This window comes from Octopus bimaculoides, chromosome 19 (assembly GCF_046866305.1).
Source record: "Octopus bimaculoides isolate indiv1 chromosome 19, ASM4686630v1, whole genome shotgun sequence".
NCBI lineage: Eukaryota > Metazoa > Mollusca > Cephalopoda > Octopoda > Octopodidae > Octopus > Octopus bimaculoides.
This window is the reverse complement of record NC_142946.1, coordinates 26,311,402-26,339,203: the sequence shown is the minus strand read 5'-3', so window position 1 is coordinate 26,339,203 and position 27,802 is coordinate 26,311,402. Positions and strand designations below refer to the sequence as shown.

At 35.6% G+C, this 27,802-nt stretch overlaps 1 protein-coding gene across 7 annotated transcripts in view; it reads left to right on the top strand.

Annotated features, from left to right (window-relative positions):
• The window catches only part of LOC106877571 (uncharacterized), a 65,817-nt gene that overhangs the window by 21,148 nt on the left and 16,867 nt on the right, over window positions 1–27,802 (top strand). For all 7 annotated transcript variants that reach the window (XM_089366657.1, XM_014926508.3, XM_089366660.1 and 4 more), the window contains 10 exons: window positions 6,708–6,820; window positions 7,022–7,096; window positions 7,780–7,836; window positions 9,696–9,967; window positions 12,951–14,579; window positions 16,998–17,091; window positions 19,356–19,528; window positions 21,596–22,291; window positions 27,566–27,607; window positions 27,716–27,792. In XM_089366657.1, the coding sequence (XP_089222783.1) occupies window positions 6,712–6,820; window positions 7,022–7,096; window positions 7,780–7,836; window positions 9,696–9,967; window positions 12,951–14,579; window positions 16,998–17,091; window positions 19,356–19,528; window positions 21,596–22,291; window positions 27,566–27,607; window positions 27,716–27,792 (3,224 nt within the window). In that variant the 5' untranslated portion in view covers window positions 6,708–6,711. The remainder of the gene's footprint in view (window positions 1–6,707; window positions 6,821–7,021; window positions 7,097–7,779; window positions 7,837–9,695; window positions 9,968–12,950; window positions 14,580–16,997; window positions 17,092–19,355; window positions 19,529–21,595; window positions 22,292–27,565; window positions 27,608–27,715; window positions 27,793–27,802) is intronic.

Sequence of the window (27,802 nt, the reverse complement as noted above, 5' to 3'; positions counted from 1 at the left end):
CATACAATACATATACATACATGCACACATTCGTGTATACATATACACACACACACATATATATAGGGGGGGGGAGAAATCACAAACAAACAAAAGACGAAAACGGGTGGTGTAAACAACAAACAGATGTATTAGTTTAACACTCGTGAAGTGAAAGTCTTTAACGTTTCAAGCCTACACTCTTCCACAGAAAGGAACACAGAAAGAAACAAGGAGAGAAAATTAAGAATATGTAGTCACTAGCGATGTATCATACATACATATGCATACATATATATATATATATATATATATGTGTAGTGGCTAGCGATCTATCATACATACATATACATACTCATATACACATACATATACATACATACATACATATATATATATACACACACACATACACAAACATTTTTTTTTTTTCATTTTATCTAGTTTCAGCTCGAGCTGTGGCCATGCTGGGACACCGCCATTTGGTGTTGCTACATAATTTTACTTCATGAATGCTTTTCAGGAATTGACCTCTCAGGTCCTTCAGGAAGATATTGAAGAGCTGTGGACCTCCGAAGCCCAGGCTATTGTAGTATCTTGTCCCACATCTTGATGGCAAATTTGGAGTCCTTGGCACTATGCAGTGGCACCCAATTCTAGTATTTGTGTAACTTTCAATGCCAAAGTTTGGGACAAGTCATTTGAGGATCTTCCAGATGTATATTATGGCAAATCTTTCTCGCCTACGCTCTAAGGAATAGTCTTAATCTCTTGAGTCTTTCCCAATAGCTCATATGCTGCATAGAGGCTATCTTCTTTGTGTAGCTTTGTTGGATTGCCTCAAGTTCTGAGATTAATTTAACACTGGTTGGTGACCATAGCTGAGAGCAATAGTCAAAGTGGCTTAGGACAAGTGTCCTCCAGAGGACCATCATGGTTTCCTGATCTCTTGTTCTAAAAGAATCCATCTGGTCTGCCGCCTGCATTTTATTGCCAATTTAGCAACATGCACATGAAAGGATGTATCATTACTCATGTAAATGCCCAGGTCTTGCACTGACTGTGCCTCTGGGATCGCAGTCCCTCGAGGTCCAGTGTATTTAATGGGTATTGCATTTGGTTTTGCATACTGATAGCACAAGGCTTGAAACTTTTCAGCATTAAACTGCATGCTATTCTTTTCAGCCCACTTGTATATTTCATCCAGCTCACATTGTGGGTGCATAGTGTCTTCAGGGTTCTGTATTACCTGTGAGACTTTTGTATCATCTGCATAACTTGTGATCGTGGCTCTCTGTGTGGCTGAGGGCATGTCTGAGAGGGCCATTATGAACAATAGTGGTCCCAAAACAGTGACTTGCGGAACACCGCTCACTATTTGCGTGTCATTGGAGGTGGCCCCATTGGCTACTACCACCTGACTTCTATCCTTCAGAAAGTCATGAAGCCATTCTTCCAATTTTCCAACTATGCCGAGATCACACAGTTTGTGACATATCATTCCATGATCGACTTTATCAAAGGCCTTTGCAAAGTCGAGATATATCACTTCCACATTTGAGTGGTTGAGCGGCTGTTTCAGTCCCCAGTCATAGTATTGTAAGAGCTGAGTCAGGTAGCTTCTTCCTGGTTGGAAATCATGTTGGGTGTCAAGCATCAAGTCATTTTCTTCAAGGAAGGCGATTACTTTTCTTCTGACTATTTGTTCCATGATGTGCGAGGTCAGAGAGATAGGTCTGTAGTTCTTGGCCTCCACTCTGCTACCTCCTTTATGAATAGGGCATATTTTACCCTCCTTCAGTTTTCTTGGGAGTTTGCCAGATGCAATGAAGCTCTGAAAGAGGGACTGCAGTGGTCTTGCTAGGACTCACTTACATACTTTTAGAAGGATTGCTGGGAACCCATCAGGGCCAGTAGCTGAGTTTGGGTTCAATTCATCTATAGCCTTTATTACATCGTCTTCCTTTATATCGATGTAATCAATCATCATTGCCTCTGTTTTTATATCTGCAGTGGTAAAAAAGTCAGTTGGATTGCTGACTCGAAAGTGCCCTAGGGGTGAAGTGAAAACACTTGAATTACTCATTTAGTATTTCACTTATCCTCCTTGGGTTTCCTGTTAGTGTACCATCTTTTTCGAGGAGTGGCCCTATCCTGCAGTGCACTGAAGCTGTTTCTTTGGCAAACTTGTAGAAAGCTCTGGGGTTAGATTTTATATTGTCTATAGCCCAGGCTTCTTTGTCTGCTCTTTCTTTTTCATGGGAGAGTTGCAGATTTTTTTCAATCTCCAGAAGTTGTATTTTCAGGCGGGACTTTTCACTGCTTTCAATTTATTTGTTTAGGCGATTTGAAACTTTTGTACACCATCTCATAAGAATTTCCCTCTCCCTGGGGATTTTGTTCTTGTGTACAGTGGCCTTTCTCTCCGGGACACATTGGTAGCATATGGCTTGCATTACAGACATGAATTGTTGAAGTTTCATGTCGATGTCCAGTGAGGAGAGACATTTAGGCCAGTTTTGTTTGAGGATCTCTTTCTCAATTTGTTTCCAGTTTGTTTTATGGAAGTTCAAATTGAAAAGATTCTGAGAGTTTCTTGTAGGCTGTGTGTCCATGGTTTCCTTTGGTCCATACTTGGTCAGCTCTACCATGTTGTGATCCGAGAGTAGCATCAGTATCACTTTCACATTGTGGATGAGATCCATAGTATTTGTGAAGCAGAGATCCAGTATGTTACCTGCCCTGGTTGGTTCTAATACTATTTGTTCCATGTACAAAGTGTTGGCGAGGTTCAGGAGGAACTTCACCTGTCCTTGTTCGTATTGCGTCATTCCTTGGAGTCTTCCATAAGAAGTACGCTTATGTGTTGTTCTAATGTGACTAGAACTTCTATCTTTGTAAGGCGGTCTTCAAACTTGCCTACATGATTTGGAGCATCTGGAGGGCGATATGTAGCACATATAACTACACTGAGTTGTCTTAAATGTACAATTAGTGTGTCACATACTGAATTTGAGTGTAACAAAAGGACCTGGGGTGTGAGGTCTTTGCAGATGTACATAGCAACTCCACCATGACTCCTTTCTTTCCTGTCAGTCCGTAATACAACATACTGTGACATGTGTATTTCTGCATTTGCTATATCTGGTTTCAGGTGTTTCCGTAAGTGCTATGCATAAGGCTTGTTTGCAAGCAACAAGGTCTCTCAAGAAAGGGATTTTTGTTCTGTTACTAAGTGTTAACAGTCCCCTGATGTTCAGTAAGAGCACCGATGTGATGGGTGTGTTGTTGCCAGTGGTGCCCACCTTGGGTCTATTTGCTGTGGTGGTCTTGTGTATTGGGGATAGTCCCATCTGTGAGATTGTAGCCAGGTCAGTTGCTGTACCATCTTTTGTGCCATGCACAAAAAAGATTGTTGTTCAGCAGCTGCCCTTTCAACATGATAGGTCTGGTTTGTAGCACGCACTACATCTGCGTACCTCCGTTTTGGGGCAGGTAGTGTGTAGTCCATTCCTTTTGGCAGGTGGTTTCTTCCCTGTTTCATGTTTATGTGGCGGGATCTTTGGTGTGCAAAACAGTAGCCTGCACCTTCCTCTCCATGCCAGCAGACACCTTTCAAATAGAATTTGCATATTCATGTGTTGTCTCTTTCTATCCTTTTTGTTATATGAGTAGTCAGGTAGGAATATGGGTGTGATATCTTTGCAGGGGTCTCTGGTGTTAGTGGTGGCCATCCACCACTATGAGTCAAATACCATCCTGCTATATAAGAAGAGCGATAGAGAAGATCTAAAGAACTACTAACCCATATGCCTGCTGTCTCACGTGTACAAGCTGTTCACAAAGATAATTCTGAACAAGTTGTCACGTTATATCGACTAACAACTGAGAGAGCAAGGTCAATGCTTGGAATCTCGTTGAGAGAGCACATCAGTAGTAAGGTCATCAGACAGAAATCCGGCACGAGGGCTGTCATCATAGAATATACGCGCCGCAAGTTTAGATGGGCTGGACACGTCGCCCGGCTCACCAATAATCAGTGGACCCGCGCAGTTGTTGAGTGGTACCCACGTGAGCGAAAACGACCACTTGGAAGGCCTTCATGATGATGGAGTTACGATTTTAGGAGGGCGATTGGGACCACATGGATGAGGAAGGCGCGATCCAGAGAGGAATGGACAGAGTGCTGTGACCAGTGGTGTCAAATGGATGCCTGACAGACTGGTTGGTCAAGGTGATATATATATATATTAATGGACTCCCCAAATTTCCATGGATATTATAAATAATGTTCAATTATATTTTGTTTGATGAGGTAGTCTTATAAAAATACATGTCATGCTGAAACTTGTAGCAATGCTTTAATAAAAACTATATTGTTATGCACATTCACTTCTGTGCATGCCTGGGTTAGATAGAATTAAAAGGCAAATTTTCTACAGCAAGATGGCTTTTCTTGTTACTGACCCTCACTTTCCAGATGCCAAGATAATATTTTCCAATGTTTTCATGGAAGATTGAGAACAAATGACACCATTTGTATGATGGTGGCACTTGTTTACAACTATCATATGACGTCAAACCAGTGAGGCACAAATACACAGCTGCATGCATGCTCAACCATTTGTACAATAGGTTTCTTCCAGTTTCCACCAAGCAAATCCACTCAAAGCTATGGCCAGCCTGGAGCCACAGCAGACGACACTTGGCCAAGGCTCCATGCAATAAGACTAGACCTGGAATTACATGGTTGGAAAGTGAGCTTATTAAACACACACCCTGTCTACACACACACACACGCACGCACACACACACACACACACACACACACACACACACACACACACAGGCTAATTTTGAGCCATTCTTCAAGTAAAATCTACTTTAGTTCCTTCAGTGACAATGGTAGAGGGAAGCAGCCCCTAATTTGCTGATCCAATATGTGCCATAAAAATTTGATTGCATTGAGATCTGGTGGTTGTTGGGGCCAATCCAAGTCATCTACATTACTTTTGTACTCTTTCTACCAATTTTGAATAACATTTGCCATGTGAATCAACACTTTATCGTCTTGAAAGATTGCACCACCATCAGGGGACAATATTTGTACCTGATCAGCCAAGATAGTCAGATAGCTCTTGCCATTAACTTTGCCATTTTGAACAAATAAAGGGCCTGGAGAAATCTGAGATACAGCTGCCCAAATCATCACAGAGTCACCCACACTTCATGGTAGGGGCCAAACAGTCAGGATTGAAGGTTTCTTTGAGCTGTCGCCAAATATAAACACACTGAAATGGGCAAAAGGGTGAATGATGATTCATCAGAGATGACATTGTCCCACTGAGTCAGTGGCTACTTCTGATAGTCAGGACACTTTTTTCTGCTTATCAATGTTGATGGAAGACAAGAGAGGTTTAGCAGTTGCAGCTCTCCCACACACTGAAGGATTTTGGTTTATAAATGGTTGGCAAAGTTGTGATTTAGCTCTACTGTCACTTTTGCTGCCATAGTTCAATGTTTTTTAGACACAGTACGTTTCACTTTTTCTGCAATCCCTCTCTCTGAGCTTTGCCTTCTATTGAGAATTATGCTTGTTTTGGAATGTCAACATTATTTTAGAGACCATACTATTCAAAACATAAAGTAATTCAGCAGTTTTAGTAACTGCAGCTCCAGCCATTTGTAGTCCAACAATTTGGCCTCTCATTAGAAATTAGATAGATCATGCATTTCAACTTATTATTTAAATATCTGCATTTAAAAAAATAGGCCTGTATCATGATGTATAAAGCATGCATAATACCTTGTACATACAAATACATATATTAAAAACAATAAAAGCTTTGAATTTGTCATATTACCTATAGAAAAATCAGTTAAATGAAAAGTACCCTTTGCATTATTTTGTCCAATTCCTTTAATTCTGTGTGTGTGTGTGTGTGTGTGTGTGTGTGTGTATTGACTGCTTTGTGTATTTTCACTCCATGCATATATTCATTACTCATTACCCTAATACACAAATGTGTATTTGTTTGTAGAGAAAATTAGCCAATTCTTCAAGTTACCATATTGGAATAATGGTTGTTTGAAGATTTAAGTGATTCCTTCACAAGAAAATTGTCAATAGTCACCAGTTCTGGTTTCAAACACCCAAATTATATTAATTCCTTGCCTTATGGGGTTGAATTTTTTCTTTCTTTCATTTGTTTTACTACTAACACACACACACACACACACACACACACACAATGCTGGCATGTATGGCTGTGTGGTTAGGGATTTTAAAGATTTGATCCTACTGCATGGCACTTTGGCAAGTGTCTTCTGCTCTAACCTTGGATTGAATGTAATTTGATAGAAGAAACCCCCCCCCCCTTTGTTTGTGTGTGCATGTGTTCATTGGTGTTTGTCTCTCTGCATCTTCACATCCATATCTTGGGTAGTGGTGACATTTATGTCCCACAGCTCAGCAGTTCAATATGCAAAGACCATTGGAGTAAAATACTTTACCTGAAAACAAATACAAGTTGGTATCAGAAAAGGTATCAAAAGCCATGCTCTCATGGAAAAAGCAAGTATAAAAAAAACGATGGTGACACATTTTCTCAACTATGCAAATAGTGGAAATATTATATAAATCAAGGAAAAAGTTTTTAAAAATTCAGTTTATCTCATCTGTTTATTTTGCTACTTTAATTTTTTTTTTTTTTTTCCATTCTTGTTAGATAAATGCCTGCTGTAGTTATGGACATTGAAGGACCCAGTTGCTCCAGAAAACAAGTAACTGATGATGTCATAGAAAATGTTCATATTTCATCTCAGAATCTGCTTTTTGATGGTACGTTTTTTAATATTAAATTATTTTCTACATTCCAATCCTGTATTTGTACAAAATTTGAAGGACATAAAGCCAATAAGGTACCTAACAATCTAGTTTTTTTTCTATATCATAATATTCCTTCTTTAATTTCTCAAAACTAATAATATAACAGCTGTTATAGATTGTAATTTTCATTGTTTATTCCTTTTTCTCTTCCAGTGAATCTTGACTCTGCTGAAAATTCTGATCTATTCAATGAAATGCCAAGTTTGGACCAGGAGGCAAGTAAATCAGGTAAAAAAAATATTGAAAGTTATATACAACATTAAATTATTTAGGGTCCAGCTTAATGTAATGGTGATTTAATTATTCAGGGTATCAAGGATATGTGTTTTGTGATGTTTAGAATCTTTAAATATATGCTAAAGATTCTTTAAAAGAAGTTTGACTTTTTATATATAATGACTATAACAACAGCACTGATTTTTGTATGTTATGATGTTGAATTGTGGTTAGTGTTTAGGTAAGGAATATGTTCTATATAGCAACAATATTAACTTATATATATTCTAATCTGAGTTTTGGGTTAGTGTCTAGGTATGGAATATATGCAACTTAGTAATAATACTGACTTTATATTCTAATAGGTATTGTAATACCCCCAAAAAGCCCTTAAAAATTATATATTAAAATTTTTATACAAATTTGAAACTAGAAGTCTTTTAAACATATCTCCCTTCTGGTTATAATAGCAACAAAATTCAATTTGTTTTGACCTACTTCTTCCCTGCTCATTTTTCCTGCAAGTGATTAGCTATGATAGTTTAAACAGAATATTAACAGCATTAAGCTCACCAGTCTCAAAGGATTGGCAAAGCAAGTTCTCTTCATAAGCTCTATGTTTTATACTAACTAATCCTTAGGCTTATATATTATTTGACTATAAAAATACATTGCAATATTCTTAACATTTTCAGACTTTGAGTTGCTACCTTCAATTGGACCTCTGCACCGAAATCCAAAAGATATTGAAAGTAAGTATTCACTGGAAATATACAAGTTGCTATCAACTTGCAAATTAGAAATTCACAATTTACATAAAATACTCTACAATTACTGAAGCATTGCTATTGAAAAATGTCGAAAATCTTCACTATGCTAAAGAAATAGAACAGCAATTTTATTAAATAATGTTTTCATTTTGTAAAACCTTTGCCCCATTCATCAGCCATCTGTCCATTCTTCAACAACTTCATGTTCCTTCTATACCTGTGTTACCAGCAATGGTGTTGTCCATACATAGCCATGTTCATTAAAGGTAGCCTGTGATGTTACATGATATAATCATTATTTTTAACAGAAAAGTTCTGAGAGTCATAGTCTTCCTGACAATTTCTTTCTGTACACTTTTGTTAGTATATAGAGCATTTCACAATTATTAACCTTTTCGTTACCAACCTGGCTGAAGCCAGCTCAGACTCTCAGTACAAATGTCTTGTTTTCATAAGTTTTGAATTAAAATTTTCCACCAAACCTTAGTCACAATTTATGTTCCTAACACTAGCTGAATAACTAAGTTATTTTACTAAATTCTTTGTTATATTTAAAGTAATTGAAAGAAACACAGAGCATCTCAAAATAAATACAGTAATGAAAGGGTTAATGTTAAAATATTTATTGAATTTTGTGATGTTTCTTCAGCTTTGTGGAGGTTTTATTTTACTTATATTTTTATATTATTTTGTTATACTTATACCCTGTATGTATATAATTTCATATTTCTAATACAGTTTATTTTGTCATTCAATTCAGTTATCAAGCATTCTATAATTCAAAATTTCCTTGATGGAGAAGACATTAACAGAATAGGTTAGCAAATATCTAAAGCAGTTGTTTCATAGTAAAAGCCTTTGTAATCTAGTACCTTAGTGGTCATTTACCTGCACATGAGTTTTGACATGAGTACATAAACTTAACCAAATAGTAAGGTGGATTAAGATTATTGTGGCTTGGGTCTAAGGCCAAATACTAGAGTGGCTTTTATCTTTCACTGCTTTTTCAAGGCCCTCTAGGGTAATTTGATTGCACAATTGCAAGCTAGCAAAGTACTTGTCACTTTCACAGTACTTTTCTATTTAGCCTACCATATCCATTTACATTGAGGTAGATTTTACCATTTAAGAGATAAGTCTTTACTATGGTAACAATACAAGCGGCTGACCTCCTCTAATTGTTTCTATAATCCAGTTGCCTCAGCAAATTACTAGTAACTACAACACATACTGTAGCTGATGGTTTCTCATTATCTTTGACGAAAGCCTTAAAGCTCTTTGATGGTGATGCTAAATAATTTCTTAGACATCAGCCTCATCATCAAATTTAAAAGGATGTGTTATTATAATCATTTCTAACATACACAAAATACTGAAGGATTTTTCAGTAACAAGAAATTTTAAATAATGATGCTCAAACATTTATCTAAAGCATCGAGACTGACAGACATAACTGAAATGAATAGAAAGTCTTGGATTCAGTTCACCAGAAGTTTCTCTATTGAAAGACCATAATAATAATAATCCTTTCTACTATAGGCACAAGGCCTGAAAATTGTGGGGAGGGAGTAAATCGATCACATCGACCCTAGTACTTAACTGATACTTAATTTATCGACCCCGAAGGGCTGAAAGGGAAAGTCAATCTCAGCGATGTAATAATAATATCTATCAAAAATTCGTTAACTGAGAAGAACAGAAACTATTTTTGAGTGCACAAAACTCTTGTCATTTTCTAAATGTTTATGACTTGAAATTTTGTCTGTTCTGATTGTTTATTTTCGATGTTTGCATGTATGTAGTTTTTAATATTTATCATTTAACATTTTTTCTACATTTAGGCCCTTCAGCTTCAAATGGATGTTGTGGTTTTTATAACTTGGGAAACACTTGTTTCATGAATGCAGGACTTCAATGTTTATTTTGCAATATGCATCTTGTTAAATATTTCCATGAGCAATTTGTGTTTGATGATCTAACCAAAGATACACTCACTGGTAAATTTTGTCAGTTAGTTAGGAAAGTATGGAGTGGACATTTTTCACTTATCCATCCTTTGGACTTCAAAAATACACTTGGAATGTATTATCCTCAATTCCAAGATTTCAGACAGGTATGTTTACTATTGCATTTTTTGTACCTTATTCTGTTTGTTGAAGCAGTTTTTCATTTCTTTAATTTAGTAAAATGTCAAAAAATAATACTTACAATCTTCCCACTAAGGTCCCATGTTCTTTAAGCAGTATTTACAGATCTAGAAGCTGTTTCATATTAAAAATGACCAGTTCCAACCTCTCACACCTATCCTACAGTGTCATTCTAAAAATGTACAAACACACCATTGAAATCCTGAAGCTACAAGATAATGCATGATTAATTGCAAATGATTTGAATAAATAAGCATTACTTTTGACAGAATAAGGTGAATGCTAAAGAGTTAAACTTATTTGATAAATTATTCAAATGTCCCAAAAGTAACAATCTTTTATCTATCAATCAGTAGTCTATCATTGAATACTTATTTGATTAATTCCCATTTGTCCACCTGGTAAGTTATGGGACATATAGGAACAGAACATAAACAATGGTTCTTATACTAGTGTAAACAGTGTGTACTCTTAAAGTACAAGGAGGTGAGTAGATGAACAAGATGGGTGGATGGGTGAAGGTTGCAAGAATGTGCAGGGAGAGTGAAAGATGGTTAGGGATAGGAATGGTGTACAAGGGTGGTAGAGTTTTTAAATATATTTATAATTTTTTTTTAAAAGTGTTTGTTTACACTAGTAAAAAAAAAGCAGAATTGTTAGCATGCTGTGCAAGATGCTTAGCAGCATTTCATCCCCCTCTATATTCTCTATATTTATAAATTAAAAAAAAAAAGTTTTTACTAGTGTAAACATAAACACAGGCACTCACACACATGATAATCATTTTTTTTTTTTTGCTAATTTCAATAAATAATTATTTAATTATTTTTAAATTTATAAATATACTTAAAAGCTCTACCACCCTTGTACATCATTCCCTACATTCATCCCTATCCCTAACCATCTTTTCACTCTCCCCACACATTCTTGCAACCTTTACCCATCCACCCATCTTGTTCATCTACTCACCTCCTTGTACTTTAAGAGTACACTCTGACACCTCGTCACCACCATTGCTATCTCTCTTTCCAGCTCCACCCCAATTACTCCCATCCTCATATAATGTGATGCAGCCATGTGTCTCTTCTACAGTATGAAATGAGTTCCTGTACCTTTGGTGATACTTGAACATTTCAACACCTAGTATAAAGCTCTTTCCTTCTCTTACTTTACTCCCACTCCATAAAAGAGGTACTCATTACTCTTGTGAATTACATGGTGACCTCACTGGTGCTGGTACTTTGAAAGAAAGTCTCTGTTAATTGCTGAGTGCTAGGAAAGACATCCAGCCTTAGAAATCATGCAAAAACATATTAATCAGAGCATCGTGCAGTTCTTTAACTCATCAGATCCTGTCAAACCATCCAACCCAGACCATCATGGAACACGGGTGTTAAAAAGGATAATGATTATCATCATCATCATCATCATCAGTTAAAAAATATCTCCCTTGATTTACATGATATCAACTTGCACAGTGACTTGTGGACGTAATTGACAATATGAACTGAAGAACAACTGTGTGTGTTTACACACACACACACACACACACACACACACACACACACACACACACACACACACACACTTACCCACATGTACGTACCAAATTTCATTCACAATGTAATGGTCATACTGACTTCACAGTAGAAGGCACTTGCCTATGGTGGCAAGCAGCAAAATTGATCTTGGAACTGTGTGGTTAGGAAATGAACTCATTAATGATGTGTATGCATGTCCTTGTGCGTCTGTGTGATTTTAGATATATGTGTAAGGTGCTGACTTGGCTGTGTGGTTAAAAAGTTTGCTTCCCAACCATATGATTTCAGGTCCATTCCCAATAAACTGTACCTTGTGCAAATGTTACACACTCTGGAAGACTGTCCCTATGAGAGATATTGTCCTTACTTTTCTCAACAAATCTTCCACTTGCTCTGTAACTTTGAAGACATGTAAAATAAGAGATCCCTTATTTGAAAAACCAGTAAGGGTTTGGAACAGAAACGTATCCAGCTGTAAAACAATACCTCAATAATATATACATTTAACCCATGCTAGCATAGAAAAATGAACAATGTAAGAATATGTACTAGGAAATACCATTATTAATATTAAATTGAATCTGAGTTTTACCTCAGACCCATGGGTTTCTGATATTTTCTGTATTATAATCTGTAAGGAACAGAATGTGTGGTTTGAGCTGTTCCATATTGAGAACCTGTTAATCTACCAACTTTTTCCCATTCATTAATCAATTGTGAAGATGCTTTCTGAGAACAACTGTGAAAAATGTGAAAACTGCTATATTCATTCAATCTTGTATGTTTGTTTTTCTTCGTTTTTGGTGGGAAGAAAGGCTTTTATGTGTTTTTGTTTTTTGGGGTTTTTTCTTCATAGAAGCTTAATTGATACTATTCACTGCATATTTTTTATGATATCTTTACATTACAGTAACACAATGATTGATGCACGAAGCAGAACCATAACAACAATAATAATGAATTCTAAGAGTATGCATGCAAAATATACTAGGAAATACCAGTATTATCAAAATAAATTCAATTTTATCCCATGCATTGAACACTCTGTTACTACGATGCACCAACAATGGAATCATCAAATTAAAATATTTCTTATATGTAGTGGGAGGAGAGAGAGAGAAACACTGATGTACACATATATAACATCTTGAGGTTATTTATCTGTCTATAATGAAGTGTGGTTGATGAATTAATGTTATGTCTGTAAAGCATACAAAATATTTATGTGAAAGCTTTAATGAAATGACAAACCCAAAGTATAACATTGTCTATGATAAAGGGGAAAAAGTGCTTCTTGAGACCCAATGAGCTAAATTTCCTTATTGTTTATGGAATATCATCAATATGCTTCTGTTAATTTTTATATTTTGTGTTAACTAATGAAGTTTTGGTTTTCTTTCTATTTCAGCACGACTGCCAAGAATTTGTTACATTGCTTTTAGATAATCTCCATGAATCACTAAATAATGTATGCTGTAACAACAGGAATATTTTTCAAAATCCACTGCCTACCTCTGATTTTATTAAAACACAAGGCTATCCACTTGTTGATGATGCCGTTACATCAAGTGTAGTAGCCCTCTCATCTTTTTCTTCAACAGTGTCTTCATCATGTCAAAGTACTGCTGAAGGAACTAAAGTATTGTCATCAGGATTACAGCTTCAAAACCAAAACAACAGCCATGTATCAAGTTCTCAGATAGATATACATCGAACAACTGAGTGCAATTCATTATCAAAAAACCCAACAAAACTGTCCATGGGTAACACTATCATTTATCAAAACTGTAATAGCAGCCTGAAGAAACCATTTCATTTCACTGAAAACCAGTTGTACACTGAAAGTAACAATACTAACTCAGCTTCACTAACCATCAACCACAGTAATACTAGTCACGAACAAGAACTAGTAGCTAGTAGTTGCAGTACTGAGGTAACCTCTGTTTGTAGTGAGCTCGGTACTGACAAAGGTAAAGCGCAAATCTCTCCATTACGCAACTTTGAAAGGTCTCCTAACAAAGACACTAATAAAATGCTTACAGTTGAAAGTCGTGTTAGCTCCTCAACACAGCCATTGTGTTGTGCTGCCAATAGTAGCAGTGAAGAAGCAACTGTCATCAACAGAAGGGCAATCAATTTTGCAAGTAACAACCAATCTTTAATACAACCTTGCTCTCAACCAACTGCTGTGCAATTTAATGATCAATCTTTTGTCGACAGCACTCATGTTAATGGTAGTGGAGAGTCAACCACAACACTAGCCCTTGGTCTCAAATGTCTACCAAGTCTGGAGGATTTCTATGCCAAAGAAACAAAAACTCTCAATACTAATATGCTAGCTTCAGAATCTGAGGAACAAATCAAGACTGATTCAGAAAAGTTTATAAAATCTGATAATCGAATTCGGAGAAATCCTGAAAATTGTGATAACAATATAGAACAAATCATTGGAGCTGAGGCTGCTAAAGCTGAGCTTGCCCCTGGCATAGAAAAGCTAAAAGACATTAATATTAGACTTGATAAGAAAACAAGGTGTCACCAAAACTACCCTTGCACATCAGGACTTCCCTATGAAGATTGGTCTAATATTAACAATATAAAAAGAATCAAAATAGAGTCAGATGTTGATGAGAAAAACATGAAGAGGCAAGCTCTTCAAAAGTTTAACTTGGAACAAAGCACATTGAGAAGTGACGAAGTAATGACTACACCAAGCTGCTCTGTGACTTTAGAGGATGATGATGAAGAGGAAGAGGAAGAGGAGCGAGATGAGGATGATGAAGAAGAAGAAGCAATGAGTGGAGGAGACGAGTCAGTCATAGAAAGACAGGATTCTGAGTGGCTGGAAGAAAAGCAGGCTAGTAAACATCAAAGTTCTAATGAAATCAACAGAAATTTACCACTAGCAGAACATTGCAGGCTGAAAGAAGGCCTCACTGCTGCTGATATAGATGCTGCTAATGTTTCTTGGGAAAGCCATTTAGTCAAGAATAACAGTATTGTGGTCAGTACATTCCATGGACAATTCAAAAATACTGTAAGTACTTCTCTTAAAGTTACCATTTTATCAAATTTTTACTTTCTATTTTAAAATTTGATGGAGTGATGGAATATATCATTATTGCAAATGTGTAATCAGTTATATTACTGAAGTAAGGCTATCAAGCTACCTACATACTTAGCAGAAGAAAACTAGGCAGTGTTTTAAATTGAAAAGTTAACCCTTTAGCATTTAAACCAGCCAAATCTGGCCAAAATATTCTACCTGTTTTATGTTCAAACTGGCCAGATCTATCCTCTCATGCCAACCCTACAGTGTCATTCCAAAACTAAACAATCACATCAGCGAGCTCTCAAAGCTATGAGATAGTGCATGATTTATTCAAAATGATGTGAATAAATGAACAGGACACTTGACAGAGTAATCTGAATGCTAAAGGGCTAAAGAGAACACAGTAATAATAGTAAATGGTAATGGTGATTATTATTGTTTCCCTTATTGGTCACAAGGGCCAAAAATATTGAAGACTCTAAAGAAGAATAACAAGCTTTTAGATCTAGTAAAAAGAAGGCAAAATCAATAAAAAGTGTTAGGTAACAAAATTTTAACGAAAAGGGCTTCCCCATTGTTTGAGAGAACATTGTGTAATTTGAGACGAAACCCACCAAAGTCCAAGATTACTCTACCACATCAAGCTCACAAAGTGCCCTCTCCCAGCTGTCCTTTACAGTCACATTATCAGGGTAGACCAATTTAGCTCCATCACCCAACTGCTGTCACCCACCTTACATGAAATACACAACTAAGGGGTGTTTTCCTCTTCAAGCAGTACTTGATGAGAATTTAACCAAAGAGGAAGAGCCTAGTCCTCAACCTTTCTATCTGTGTCTTCCATGCCATAGCCATCAAATAGAGGAAAAATAACTTCTTTTTTTTTTGTCAAAGAAAGGCAGCAAGACCTATCTTCACACACATATATACCTTGTCACAGTAGTTGTTCAATACAAACCTACATGTCAGTAATTCACAGTAACTGAAAATTACATTCATCTCATAAAGGTTTCACCACTGTAGCTTCAGTAAATGTAGAGCTTATATCCCAAGTAAGCAATGTTCCCTTGTAGCACTACCAGGCTGAGAACTTTTGGAAATTATCTATAATCCCCAATCTGAAAGTCTTCCAAAAGAGACTGCTCAGATTGTTTTCTTCAATACCCTAATCAATCCCAGACTATCATTGCTCGTGTCCTCCTCTTAACTTTATGAAGTGCAATTGTTCACTTTTCACTGTCACATTGTCTAGCTGGTAGAATGCAGTGCATACTTGGCATTAAGCTGCAGAAAGATGTGTCACATGAAAATGGCTCCAGTCCAAAAGCATATGAAAGAAAAAAGCGGTGATATTCTTGATGCATCGTATGAAACTACCAAGAGGTAGTTGGACAGTCATACAGATTCCACTATAAATTGTAGTAGGACAACCACTAAGCAATGATGGCTTCTTCTGACATAAGCTTTTGATGTATCCAAAATAATCAATGCCCTATTGAAGCTAGACCTATTCCAAATCTATTCTACAATGTACCATATGAAGTGGAGGTTGTGATAGATTTGACAGTAATTGCAAAGTTTGTACATGACTGACAACAAACGCCAGCATGTTTACCAACTTCACCAAAATCTTCAAATCCATGTTTAGCAGAGTTATGAACCGTAAGTTGTCTATTAGGCTCTCCCTGTTCAAATCCTTCCTAAGCTCTGGTTCACATAACTGGGAATGCTTTAAATCTGCTTCCAGCAGTGGAACATTCTGCTTGGATGTCTCAAAGAAATTCATAACTCTGAATTATTTAAAAGAAACAAAAACCTTTAAAATTTACCAAATTAGGAATTTGGTTTCAAATTATTTTTCATATTGTGAGGACCCTGGTTGAAATAAATTCATAGTTACCTATGCTACTTGATTTTTACAATTTTTCCTTCTTAAGTCATTGTATGATTGTGTTTTATATTATTCATATACATAAATATGTGCATGAGTTTTTGAACTATAACCCTAGGTTTCGTAATTAAACCCTTTAACTGTTCAGCAAATGAACCTAATAATGTGTCACAGCAACTTCAGTATGATACTTAGGTCTTGATAAAACTATTTCATACTTAAGAAACTATTCGCTCCAACCTGAGAAACTGGGAATAATGGTACCAATCTGGCCAGATAAACCTTAAAATACTTGTTCTTTGGACTAAACGCAAAGCCAACTTTTACAATGGTGGATTATAGTTGACTGAATTAACATTAGAACACTACTGCTCATAATTTATCAATACCAAATTGATAAATGGTAAAGTTAATCTTAGCAATTTTATTGAAAATTATAATTTCTTATATTAAATTGCACAGTTATATATGTAGTAAAATGTTTTCTTTAATCCGATGTCTCTAAACTTCAGGTGATCTGCTCTGAGTGTTGCCATGTATCTGTAACTTATGAGCCTTTTATGTATTTGTCAGTACCAATACCTCATGCTATGGAACGCCAACTCTGTGAGTTTACATAACTTAATTTTCTTGTTTTATCTTTTAAAAGCATTAGAATTTATTACTGCTCTTTTGAACTGTTACAGTACTGGCTAACATTTGTTCTTTATCAAAACCAGAATGATCTTTTCCTAACATCAAATTCGTAAGTGACTTATTTACATCTTTGTAAAATGTATCCACTGAAAGCTATTTTTGTCAGAAACATTATGCAGTTCTGCTGGTGTAATTAGAACCATCAGTCAGTAATCAAAAATCCTATGTACATAATCACAACATAGATTTAGCTATCTATTTTGAATATGTCATGGTATTTCAGTGATGGTACCCTAAAGTGGTCTTTTATTCTTCTTTACTGCTACATATCAAGATTAATGGGAGATGGGACAATAAATGTTTATATTTTGCCTAAAATTTTTAGACACAAATGTAGTGAAAATAACTGCTGGGTGTTGAACCCTTTTGTTGCATATTTCTGTTGAAAATACTGCCTTTGTTTCAATTAATTTTGAAAATAATGAAGAATTTAGTAAAGTAACTATCATTATTAATCCTGTGCTTGAAACGTAAATTAATACAAAATTTTGATAGTAAGTTTTAAGTTGGATCACTTCAAGACAGAACGTTTGTATTGCAGTCTCAGTTTAGTATCAATGCAGATTCTGACAAACTGTTTACCATCTCACTGATGTTTGTCATAATTACATTTAGACTTTCCAGCCATCTTCGACTTTTTAAAGATATTCTTTTATATACAGTTTATTTCTTTTAGATTAGATGGGTAGTGAATAGAAAAGTTTTGGGCATGGGATGAAGGTCAATATACACTGCTGAGTTTAAATTATATAAATAATTACAATAGCATGGTAAGAGTTAGCAACAAATTCAGCAAAGAGTTTAGTGTGCAGATAGATGTCTATCAGAATTCAAATCTCAGCATCCTCCAGGCAATAACAAATGAGTTTGAAACCAGCAGTCTGTCAGAGCTTCTGTATGTTGTTGACTTAGTTCTCTGTCAAAAATTTTTTTTTTTAATTGGAAACATGGAAGTAAAATTAGAACCAAAAGGTCTACAAGTAAACCTCATAAAGATGGAACTTTTAAGGAGTAGAAAAGAAAACAGGACTCAACTGCCATCTGGAAAGCAGCCATTATCAGTATGCAGGAAAGTAGTCCGTAGGAATTATATATGGTTTACTCAATGTAAACTATGGGGTGCAGGAGTGGTTAGCTATAAGAGTATCCATATAATAAATTGTTTGAAATGCTTGGAAGACTCCCGAGAAGTAGTTGATAGTGTGACGGTCGGGGACGAATACTGTATCTTATTTTTAATGTTTACAACTTAAAATTCACACTAACTAATCTTTCATACTAACTACTAGAGTTCACAACAATTCAATCTTATTAGGTTTGAGTATTGAACATGGCATAAAGATTAGCCAATACTCAAGAGGGTGAGTGTTATGGATTTGATTGACAACCCAACAATCACTGGAGAGTTTCCCAAAAATCAGGGTTTTTATAACTGCTCATACACGAATTCTAAGAACCGTACTTCATGAAAGATTTCTTTAATGAAAGTTTAGAATTTGTATATGGGCAGTAATTTTTAACCAATGAGAAATCAACAATTTCTCCTGTTCGGGCAAACGAACCTATGTTCTCTCTCCGCCTCTTATGAGTTCGCTACAATAGTTTCTTTTACTGAGGTAACTTAAGTAGCAATGGAGGTGGGTGTTAAAAAGCATAAGCCTGAAAAAGTTCAGGAAACTCTTAACTCTCCTAGAAATAAAGGAATTATTACTCCATGTGAAGGATAGATTGTATGACACATGCATATGAAGTGCAATGCTGCATGATAACAAAACATAGACATTAAAAGCAAAGGGCAGGGGATGCATGACAGCTGAAAAGAAATTCTGTGTACCTATTGGATGTGTATTGTTAATGCACAAATAAACTGTAGAAAATTGGGTGTAAGAAGAATTTTGTAGTATGCTTGAGTTGTAGATTGAGCTAATATAAATATGAGATGTATATGGAGGACAAACAGTTGAGTGAAGTGCCTTAGTGTTTTCTTAATTTATGTCATTGAGTTCATACCATATTATAAAATCAAGATGACAGCAAGAAACTAGAATAATATTTCTCATAACTCACTCTAGTCTTTTTAGATTGTTTGTCTTGAATCGGTGCTCTTTATTCTCTATTATCCATGTGCATGTTCAGAAATTTGTCTAAGACTTGGCTGAAATTATGTTTTTCAGGTGTTATATTTATTACACAAACCCGTACTATTCCGCCCATACGGTATCTCTTAAAACTGCACAAAAATGACAACATTTATAAAGCCAAAACTGAACTGCGAAAGATGGCAGGCCAGCAAAACTGTGATATCATCATGGTTGAAGTAGTTAACAATTACATTTCACGAGTCCTTGTAAGTCAAAGAGCTTTCATAATGCTTTTTAATTGATCATGTATTATTGTTTTTATCCTTGATATTGTCATTCGTTATTTTTGTGTATTTTCCCAGCCAATCTGATGGAAATATTTGGGTCATTCCAGTGAAATTTAACAAGGTTCTGTGAAAAAGTTTGAAAATTGAGGGTTTTTTTTTTTTTTTTAATCAGACTAACTTATCAATAAAGTGAAAACTATATATACTCTGAAAATACACCTAATGGTGAGTATAGAAATGTAAAAATACAGCATTTAAAACTACTCTAAATATCAATTTTCATCCCCTGAAAATAGAAATTTCCATTTTTATGAGTAGTTCAGAGCCCCAGAAATCAATATGCAACAATTAGGAAAACTTTCAAACCTAAAAATCCTTGGACAATGACCTCTTGACTATACAGCAACAAAAATGTGATCAGAAAATAGAACCTCATCCTTTTATAATACCTTTATAGATTCATGGGGTCAAAAATTCTACTAGTCTCATATTGATAGTTAAGACAATTATAAAAGGTTTCTTAGACTGTATTTTTCCCTCAAAAATTGAAAAAAAATTAAAACTAGCAAAATAAAAAAACAGAAATAACATGCAACAGTAAAAAACAAAATAAATCAAAAGTTATTTGCTTGCTTATGGTATCAAACCTATTTAGAATGATGGGCTCCTAAAAATAAAATAAATTCATTATTTTGGAAATTTCCTAAAACTTTAAATGACCATAAAATCTGACTATGGAGCTGAAATTTTCAGGAATTACTCCTCCCATTGTCATTAACTAATAGTGTAAATTTGAAGAAAATCTAAGAAACTTCACGATGGACCCTTGTTGAATTTCACTTGAATGATCCTATATAGCTCTCCATCTGTTTTACTCTACTTAACCATTTGGAGAATTTTAATACATTTAGGATAGCCAAAAGTTGAAAGGTCAAGCTTTTCCCATTGTAACAATAGTATTTTTATCATCTTTACTGTCTTCCTTGACTAACACTAATTATAAATTTATGGACCTTCTTTAAACCACCACAATTTACATTTTTCATATATAATCTTTTATGAGAATCACAGCTTAATACATTAATCGGGTGCCAGACTATCAACCAAAGAGTTTATGCTTCACGCTTTATCATTTGAATACCACTGCATTCCTTACAGTTGAATCTGAATGTTCCAGTTCACAATATTAGACCTTTTATATTTTTGTATCCATTCAATCACCCTAGCATTGATGAGATGGCTTTTGCAAATTTGACCAATTTGTTTTATTGTTGTTTATTTTCCATACCATATATGTTATCAGTTAGGTATCTTGTGGAGATCAATGCTTTATGACTTTAGTAAACTGTCCATATGATCCAAGGTTGCATGTCTTGACCTCGGATCTGTTAATATCATTCTTGACATCATTATTGCTATGTGGAGTCAAGGTTTTTTTCTTTTCCTTTTACAGTTTACGCTATAGTTCACTTGTTATTTCTGCAGGGTCTATAAAATATGTATCAGATATAGTTTGTTTTCTAACAATATCAGAAACTATTATTATTATTATTATTATTATTATTATTATTACTACTACTCATTAGCATTCCAGACAAAATGTTTAGCGGCATTTCGTCTGTCTTTACGTTCTGCGTTCAAATTCTGCTGAGGTCAATTTTGCCTCTCATCCTTTCAGGGTTGATAAGCATTGAGATCAGTATAATCAACTAGCTCCTTCCCTTAAAATTTGAGGTCTTGTGCCTATAGTAGAAAAGATTACTACTACTATTATGGTGGCGAGCTAGCATAATCATAAGCACACTGGACAAAATGCTTAGCAGCATTTCATCTGTCTTTAAGTTCTGCATTGAAATTCCACTGAGATCAGCTTTGCCTTTCTTTCAGGGTTGATAAAATAAGTACCCATTGCACACTGAAGTTGATGTAATTGACTAGCCCCTCCCCAGGATTCCAGGCTTTGTGTCTATAGCAGAAAGGATAACTAATACTACTACTGCTTCATCAGCATTTCATATAGTTCTCTTTTGATCATTTTCTTTTTAGGATGACAATATATTGCTCCGGTTTGTCAATGATTCTGCTCGAAAAATTTATGCCTTTCAAATGGCTGTTCCTCCAAATTCACTGGACAGTTCCCCATCAGACAATTTAGGAAAGCTGCCAACAGCTAACTCCAGTTTAGCTACTAAAGAAAGCATTGCCACCAAACAAACTAGTTCTTCAAAATCTCCTGACATTTTTTCAAATATGGATACTTTCTGCCCCAGTAACTGTTCACCACAGAAGACAACATCAATGAGCACAACAGAATCTGATGTAACTCCACAGTCAAATGATAGTAGTAACCTTCCACTATTATCACGGCCATCTTTGGATCCTGTATTAACTCCTCAGAGCCAGTCTACATTAACAACAAACATGTCTACCTCTGCATTCCCTGATTCAATCGTGACAGATGATGCTTGTGTTTGTGATTCTTCATCAGTTACAACTCAGTCCAAAACTAATGATCCTGATCCAGACTCTATGCAGACTGACCAAATATGGGATTGGTCTTTGACAACAGATAATTCCAAAAGGCCAGCCATTCCAATGAGTTGGGAGTCTGCACCCTCTGCTAATTTATCATCCATTGCTGAACACTGGCGATCTTGTGCCATCTGTTTGGAGGAATTACTTGATACAAGTTTGATGGTGCACACATCTTGCAGTGGCACTTTTTGTCATAGTTGTCTTGAAGTAAGTAAATGTTCTCATACAGCTATTTCATAGAATAGATATGTTTTTCACAAACTTCTATTTTACCATTTGCTGGAGCATGTCATTACATCTTTTTCTTCTATTCTTCAATTTGTCTTCAGCCATACCTCAACTTGGCTGACAGCAGTATGAGATTTTGTGTGAAAGAACATTGTGATTGAATGTATTTTTTGTTCAGGAAGGGCAGTAGTAACTCAGCAGTATTTTAACATAATTTCTACTTTATACACAGAACCAAAACAATGTATGTATTATACACACCAACACCACATGATGTCTTACCAACCTGCTTAGGCATCCCAATGACAACATACACACCTAAAAAAATTTAAACATTTAACTACTAAAAAAAGCAGTGTCACCAAACTTGTTCAAATTCTGACATATTTTACACATGTATATTTATGCATGTGTGTCTGTGTGTATGTATGTATGTATGTAATATATACACACACACACACACACACACACACACACCACACACACACACACGTACATACATACATACACACAGTTATATGAACAACAAGCAAGTGTATTAGTTTGATGCTCAGGAAAATGAAAAGGTCTTTTATGTTTTGAGCCTATGCTTCTCAACAGAAAGGATTAAGAGAAAATAAAGAGAGAGAATAAAAAAAACTTGTAGATTTCAGTGGTTCAGATATGTGTGTGTGTAATTTTTGGATTAATGGGTATTTGTCAATATTTTGATGTGTTGAGTAAAGCACTAGCACGGTTTGGACTGCCTGGTGTCATCCGCAGTTGGAGTATATTTCCCTTGGATCTACTTCAGGAATTCCGCATGGTTAGTTGAGATAATCAATTAAGGAAACTGAAGATAGATTTGGTATTAATCTTTATTCTATCAACCCATCCTGCAAGTGTCCTTTATGGGAGGATGATATGCATCATATTGTGTTGCATCAATTTTGCAGCCTGGGTCACATCAGGTACATGCATACATAAAGTGGTGTCTTGCTAAAAATATTGAGTTCAGGCATGCATGTTTATATTTGACATGACCCAGATGATAAAACTGATGCAACACAATATGATGCACATCATCCCACCCATAAAAGACTGTCACAGGATTGGCCAAAACAATCGTTGTACAAAATAAAGACTAATATCAAATCCATCTTTTGTTTCCTTAATTGATTATTATATATTATCATCATCATTGTTTAACATCCATCTTCCATACATGGGTAGGGTGGTTGATGGGAGCTTGCCAAGTAGAAAATCTACCCTAGGCTACTGTGTCTGTTTGACAGGGATTTTATGGCTGGATGCCCTTCCTAAAACCAACCACTCCACAGAGTGGACTCAGTGCTTTTTATGTGGCACTAACACAGGCAGGGTAACCAAGTAACTCACAAGATGAGGAATTATGAGAGGGACAGGACATTTGAGGAAGAGAACTTGTGTCAGAGGATGAAGGGTATATATATATATATATATATATATATATATATATATATATAAGAAGTGAAAGGGATTAAAAATTCCAGGCAAATATCAATAAAGCTCTGTATTAAACAAATTAGGTTAACTAAGTCAAACAATCAGGCACCAATAAATGCAAGAAGAATAAACATCCATGGTAAATCCTCATGTATGATAAGTAGATCCAAATATCATTTACAAGAATTTCAAGAAATTCAGAGTATAAGAATGGAGAAAATCACATCTTTAATTGGTGATTCAACTATACAATACTGACGATCATTTCAATTGTATCAACATATTTAGATACAGAAAATATCAGTCAGAGTGATATATCTGAAAATCTATATTAACACAAGGTTATCAAGGCAGTCCCAAATTGGTTAAATTCAAAGTGAACTAAGAAAATATCTCTAGTAGACAAACACATACAAAAAGAACATTAGGAAGAAATATCCTAAGAGAAGCTAGTTTGATATTCAACTTTTGATGACATAAGTGAATAGCAAAAGAATAAAAAATAAACATGAATTCTATGTTACAACAATTAGAAATATAGAGATTCTATGACACAACAATTAGTTTTTTATCTATTGAATATGCCAATCATTTTAAGAAAAATTATGCTTATTACATTATATGAAATTACGAATTGAAATATTTAAATGCTTTTCTAAATTTGTGATAACATTTCAATGTAAAATTACCATTGTAATTTAATATTAATTTAGAAGTTATTATATAATACATTTCCTCAAGGCAAAGATCACATTTTGAATTACAGTATTTTATGATGGTGCATAATTGATACCGGACCATTTTAAATCATACTTAATGTTCCTACCTTTTTAAATCCCAAATGCATTTACTAAGATTTGTAGAATTACCTTTTCTTCTATACTTAAATAAATGAGAATTATTATGAAATCTAGATTTTCAAATTGTAGCAGGCAAACCTATGTAATAATCCTTATGATTCCCTGTTATTACCTTACATTGTTACACTATATTTTTCCTTAAACACTAATTTTCTAAAGGACAGATAATTTTGTTTTTAGAATTATGCACTTCTATTTGGTACTGATGCTTAAAAGAATTATTACTAGTCCCGCCGCTCAGAATTGTTATGGTAGGATTATTATTATAATAATTGATAGTGGAGGGAACTAGCAGCGCAGTAGTCCCCTTCTTTCATTTCCCTGCTTGCAATTTTTTGCTATGTGCCCAGGGTGGCCGCATTGGAAGCACACAACCATTGGCTTTGGTTCCGTGCACTCCCTGACCATGTGCGGACCTTGACATCTGAAACATGGTCCCTTGATCATTCGCCTCACCAGACTCTTGCTTTCGTTGTTTACTACCCGCCTCTTCGTCACTGTTGCATCAATACATGTAATTTATCAATCATCTCTCCTACCGACATCATTTTGATGTCCGGCATCTGCTGCAGACATACAAAGATATGGTCAAGGAAACCAGTCACAAAAGCCAGCTTCACCATCCGCTCCATTGCTGCTCCAGTAAACCTTGCTAGACCCACCAATCTCACTCACATAATTATCTATCTGCTCGCCAGTCCATCTAACCTTCCTGAGCTTGCTGTAGGCTTTAAAAGTCCCCTCTGTGTACATGTCCTTCAGCTGCTGTTCAATTTTTTTCTGCTCTCTCTTGGTTCACCTCATCCATCTCCAACTTGAGATTCAATGCATTGCCTTCTAAATACAACAGCATAAGGTTTACCACATTTTTTTATTCCCTGCAGATCCGCCACTAATCTTACCTTCTTTATCCAGGCCACCATATCACCTTCCCCGGTTCCAATTCTGATTTTTGTGGCAATTACAAAGAACAAGAACAACAACAACAAAAAATAAAATGTCTACTTCTCGGACGTACCCCCACAGCTGGTAACAATGTGCCAAAATAGCTTGTGGTTTGAAGGCACATAAATAAAATTGTTCTTGCTTCGACTGGCAATCGGATACTGCCGGCAGATTGATCAATTCTTCACCCATGTTGTCACGACCTCTCTATTTTCATGACTGGCGTGTCACTGCTCACGTCCCCAGGAAAAACCAAATGCAGGAGAAAACTTTTCTTCTCACTTGCTTACATGACATCATCTCGTTGCTTCCAGTCTTCCTTCCACCATAAAAACTGCAGTAGGAAAAAAACTATTAACAACTGTCAACTGGTAACACATGGTACTGCATGAGACTCGGCTTCTTGCATAACCTTAGCAAAATATTGGTTAAGATAGTGGAATGGTGCACTATCACCTCTCTGACCATTATCTATTCAATACTCTCTCATCTCCTTAGCATGACTTCTACTCACCATACCATACCACAAGTACTTCAGAGGAAAGCACTCAAGTTGTGCTTATTGAGTACCCTCTACCCCCACTACCACCTATATCTTGCTACTCATTCCTCTATCTTGAATTGTGATGCTTGGGTTGGGAGGTAACCTCTACTCACCCTCCCTGATTCTTCTCTTACTATGTTCTCTTGGTTATGTTAACTTACCTCTTCTCATACACCGGTCATATATAACATAGAGTAGCTCTACATCACTACTTCATTAAACCTCTATCTCACCATCTTTATCACTATAACACACACACACTCTCTCATACACACACACACCAACACTGCTTTCCCTTTCTTTGCTATTACCCTCTTTCATCACACTTGCTGTTTCTATCAGTTCCCTCTATCCCACCCTCTCAACACTCAACCTGTATAACTGTCGGATTTTGATGCTGTCCAAATTGTGCAGGTATGGAGAAAGTGGGCATAAAATGAGGGTATATAACATCTCCCCCTCTCTCTTTTACACTAATTCCTGACATTACTCTTTGCGTTACTTTTGCTTTGTCTCCTTCAGTTGAACACAGTATCCTCAGTTGCTCTCTCCATTATCATTCCTCTCACCACACTATATCTGCTTCTCATCATATTTTAACATCTTCTCTTTCAGTCATGGGGTCTCTTTGTCACCTTGCAAGCCTAGTGTTGGTGTACAGAAAAAAAACCCTTGTACACTCTGTAAGTGGTTGATAAATCAAATTGAGCATTGACAATGTAGGGCTTTTGAAGGTGCTTTTTAATTTTGCTAAGGGTAAGACTACCTCTATTGGTGGTACCGTGAAAAAGGGGCACCTAATACCTTGTGAAGTGGTTATTGTTAAGATGGGCATCCACCAGCCTCAGAAACATGGTTTTGACCTGTCAGATCTTGTCACACCCCCCCAACACATGCCAGCATGGAAAATACATAAAATGATGATATGTGTATGTGTGTGTGTGTGTATACATGTGTATAAAGTATTCTTTCTCCAAGAGCATGAGTTCAGTCATCCTTTGATCCAGTTGATTATTGAATTAAAATTTAAGTCAAGGATTAACACCTGTTTTAGAAATAGATGTGATTTGAAAAGCCAAGAGTATATTATACAAAACAGTGCATGTATGTAGATAGAGAGAGGGAGAGAAAAGAGTGTCAGGATACCAAGGTAAGAAATATAAGCATGTGACAGCCTGTTGCAAGTATATTTTCTAATCATTTTCAGTTTCAAGTTTTTATTGGTTACATCAGCACACTTTTTGATAGTTGTAATTGGGGCCTTTTAGGTTATGACCTGTTCACAATGCTTTTATGAATAACAATATGTATATTTTGAACAAAGATCAAACTTTATACTTTAGGTATTTGATTACTCATTTTATTCCATAACTTTCAGATTTACTTATAAATTTTGATGTATTTTAGTTTATTTATATATTTTTTTTTGTATTATTGCAGATGTCACTGAAACACCATAGTGTTTTCTCTTATACTTGCCCTGTAAGTAGTTTTTTTTTTATATGTAATGTTTTTTACATTTCTTGATATATTAAATAACACTTTAGAAAGTTCTTCTTTTGTCTGTATTTTGTTTGTACTATTTTCTAGGTGTGTCTTGCTTTCGTAAATCCTTCTGTGGAATTTGTCCCATTGGCTGATCCAGACAGCAAAAGGTTAAGAACAAGGTAATTGTGC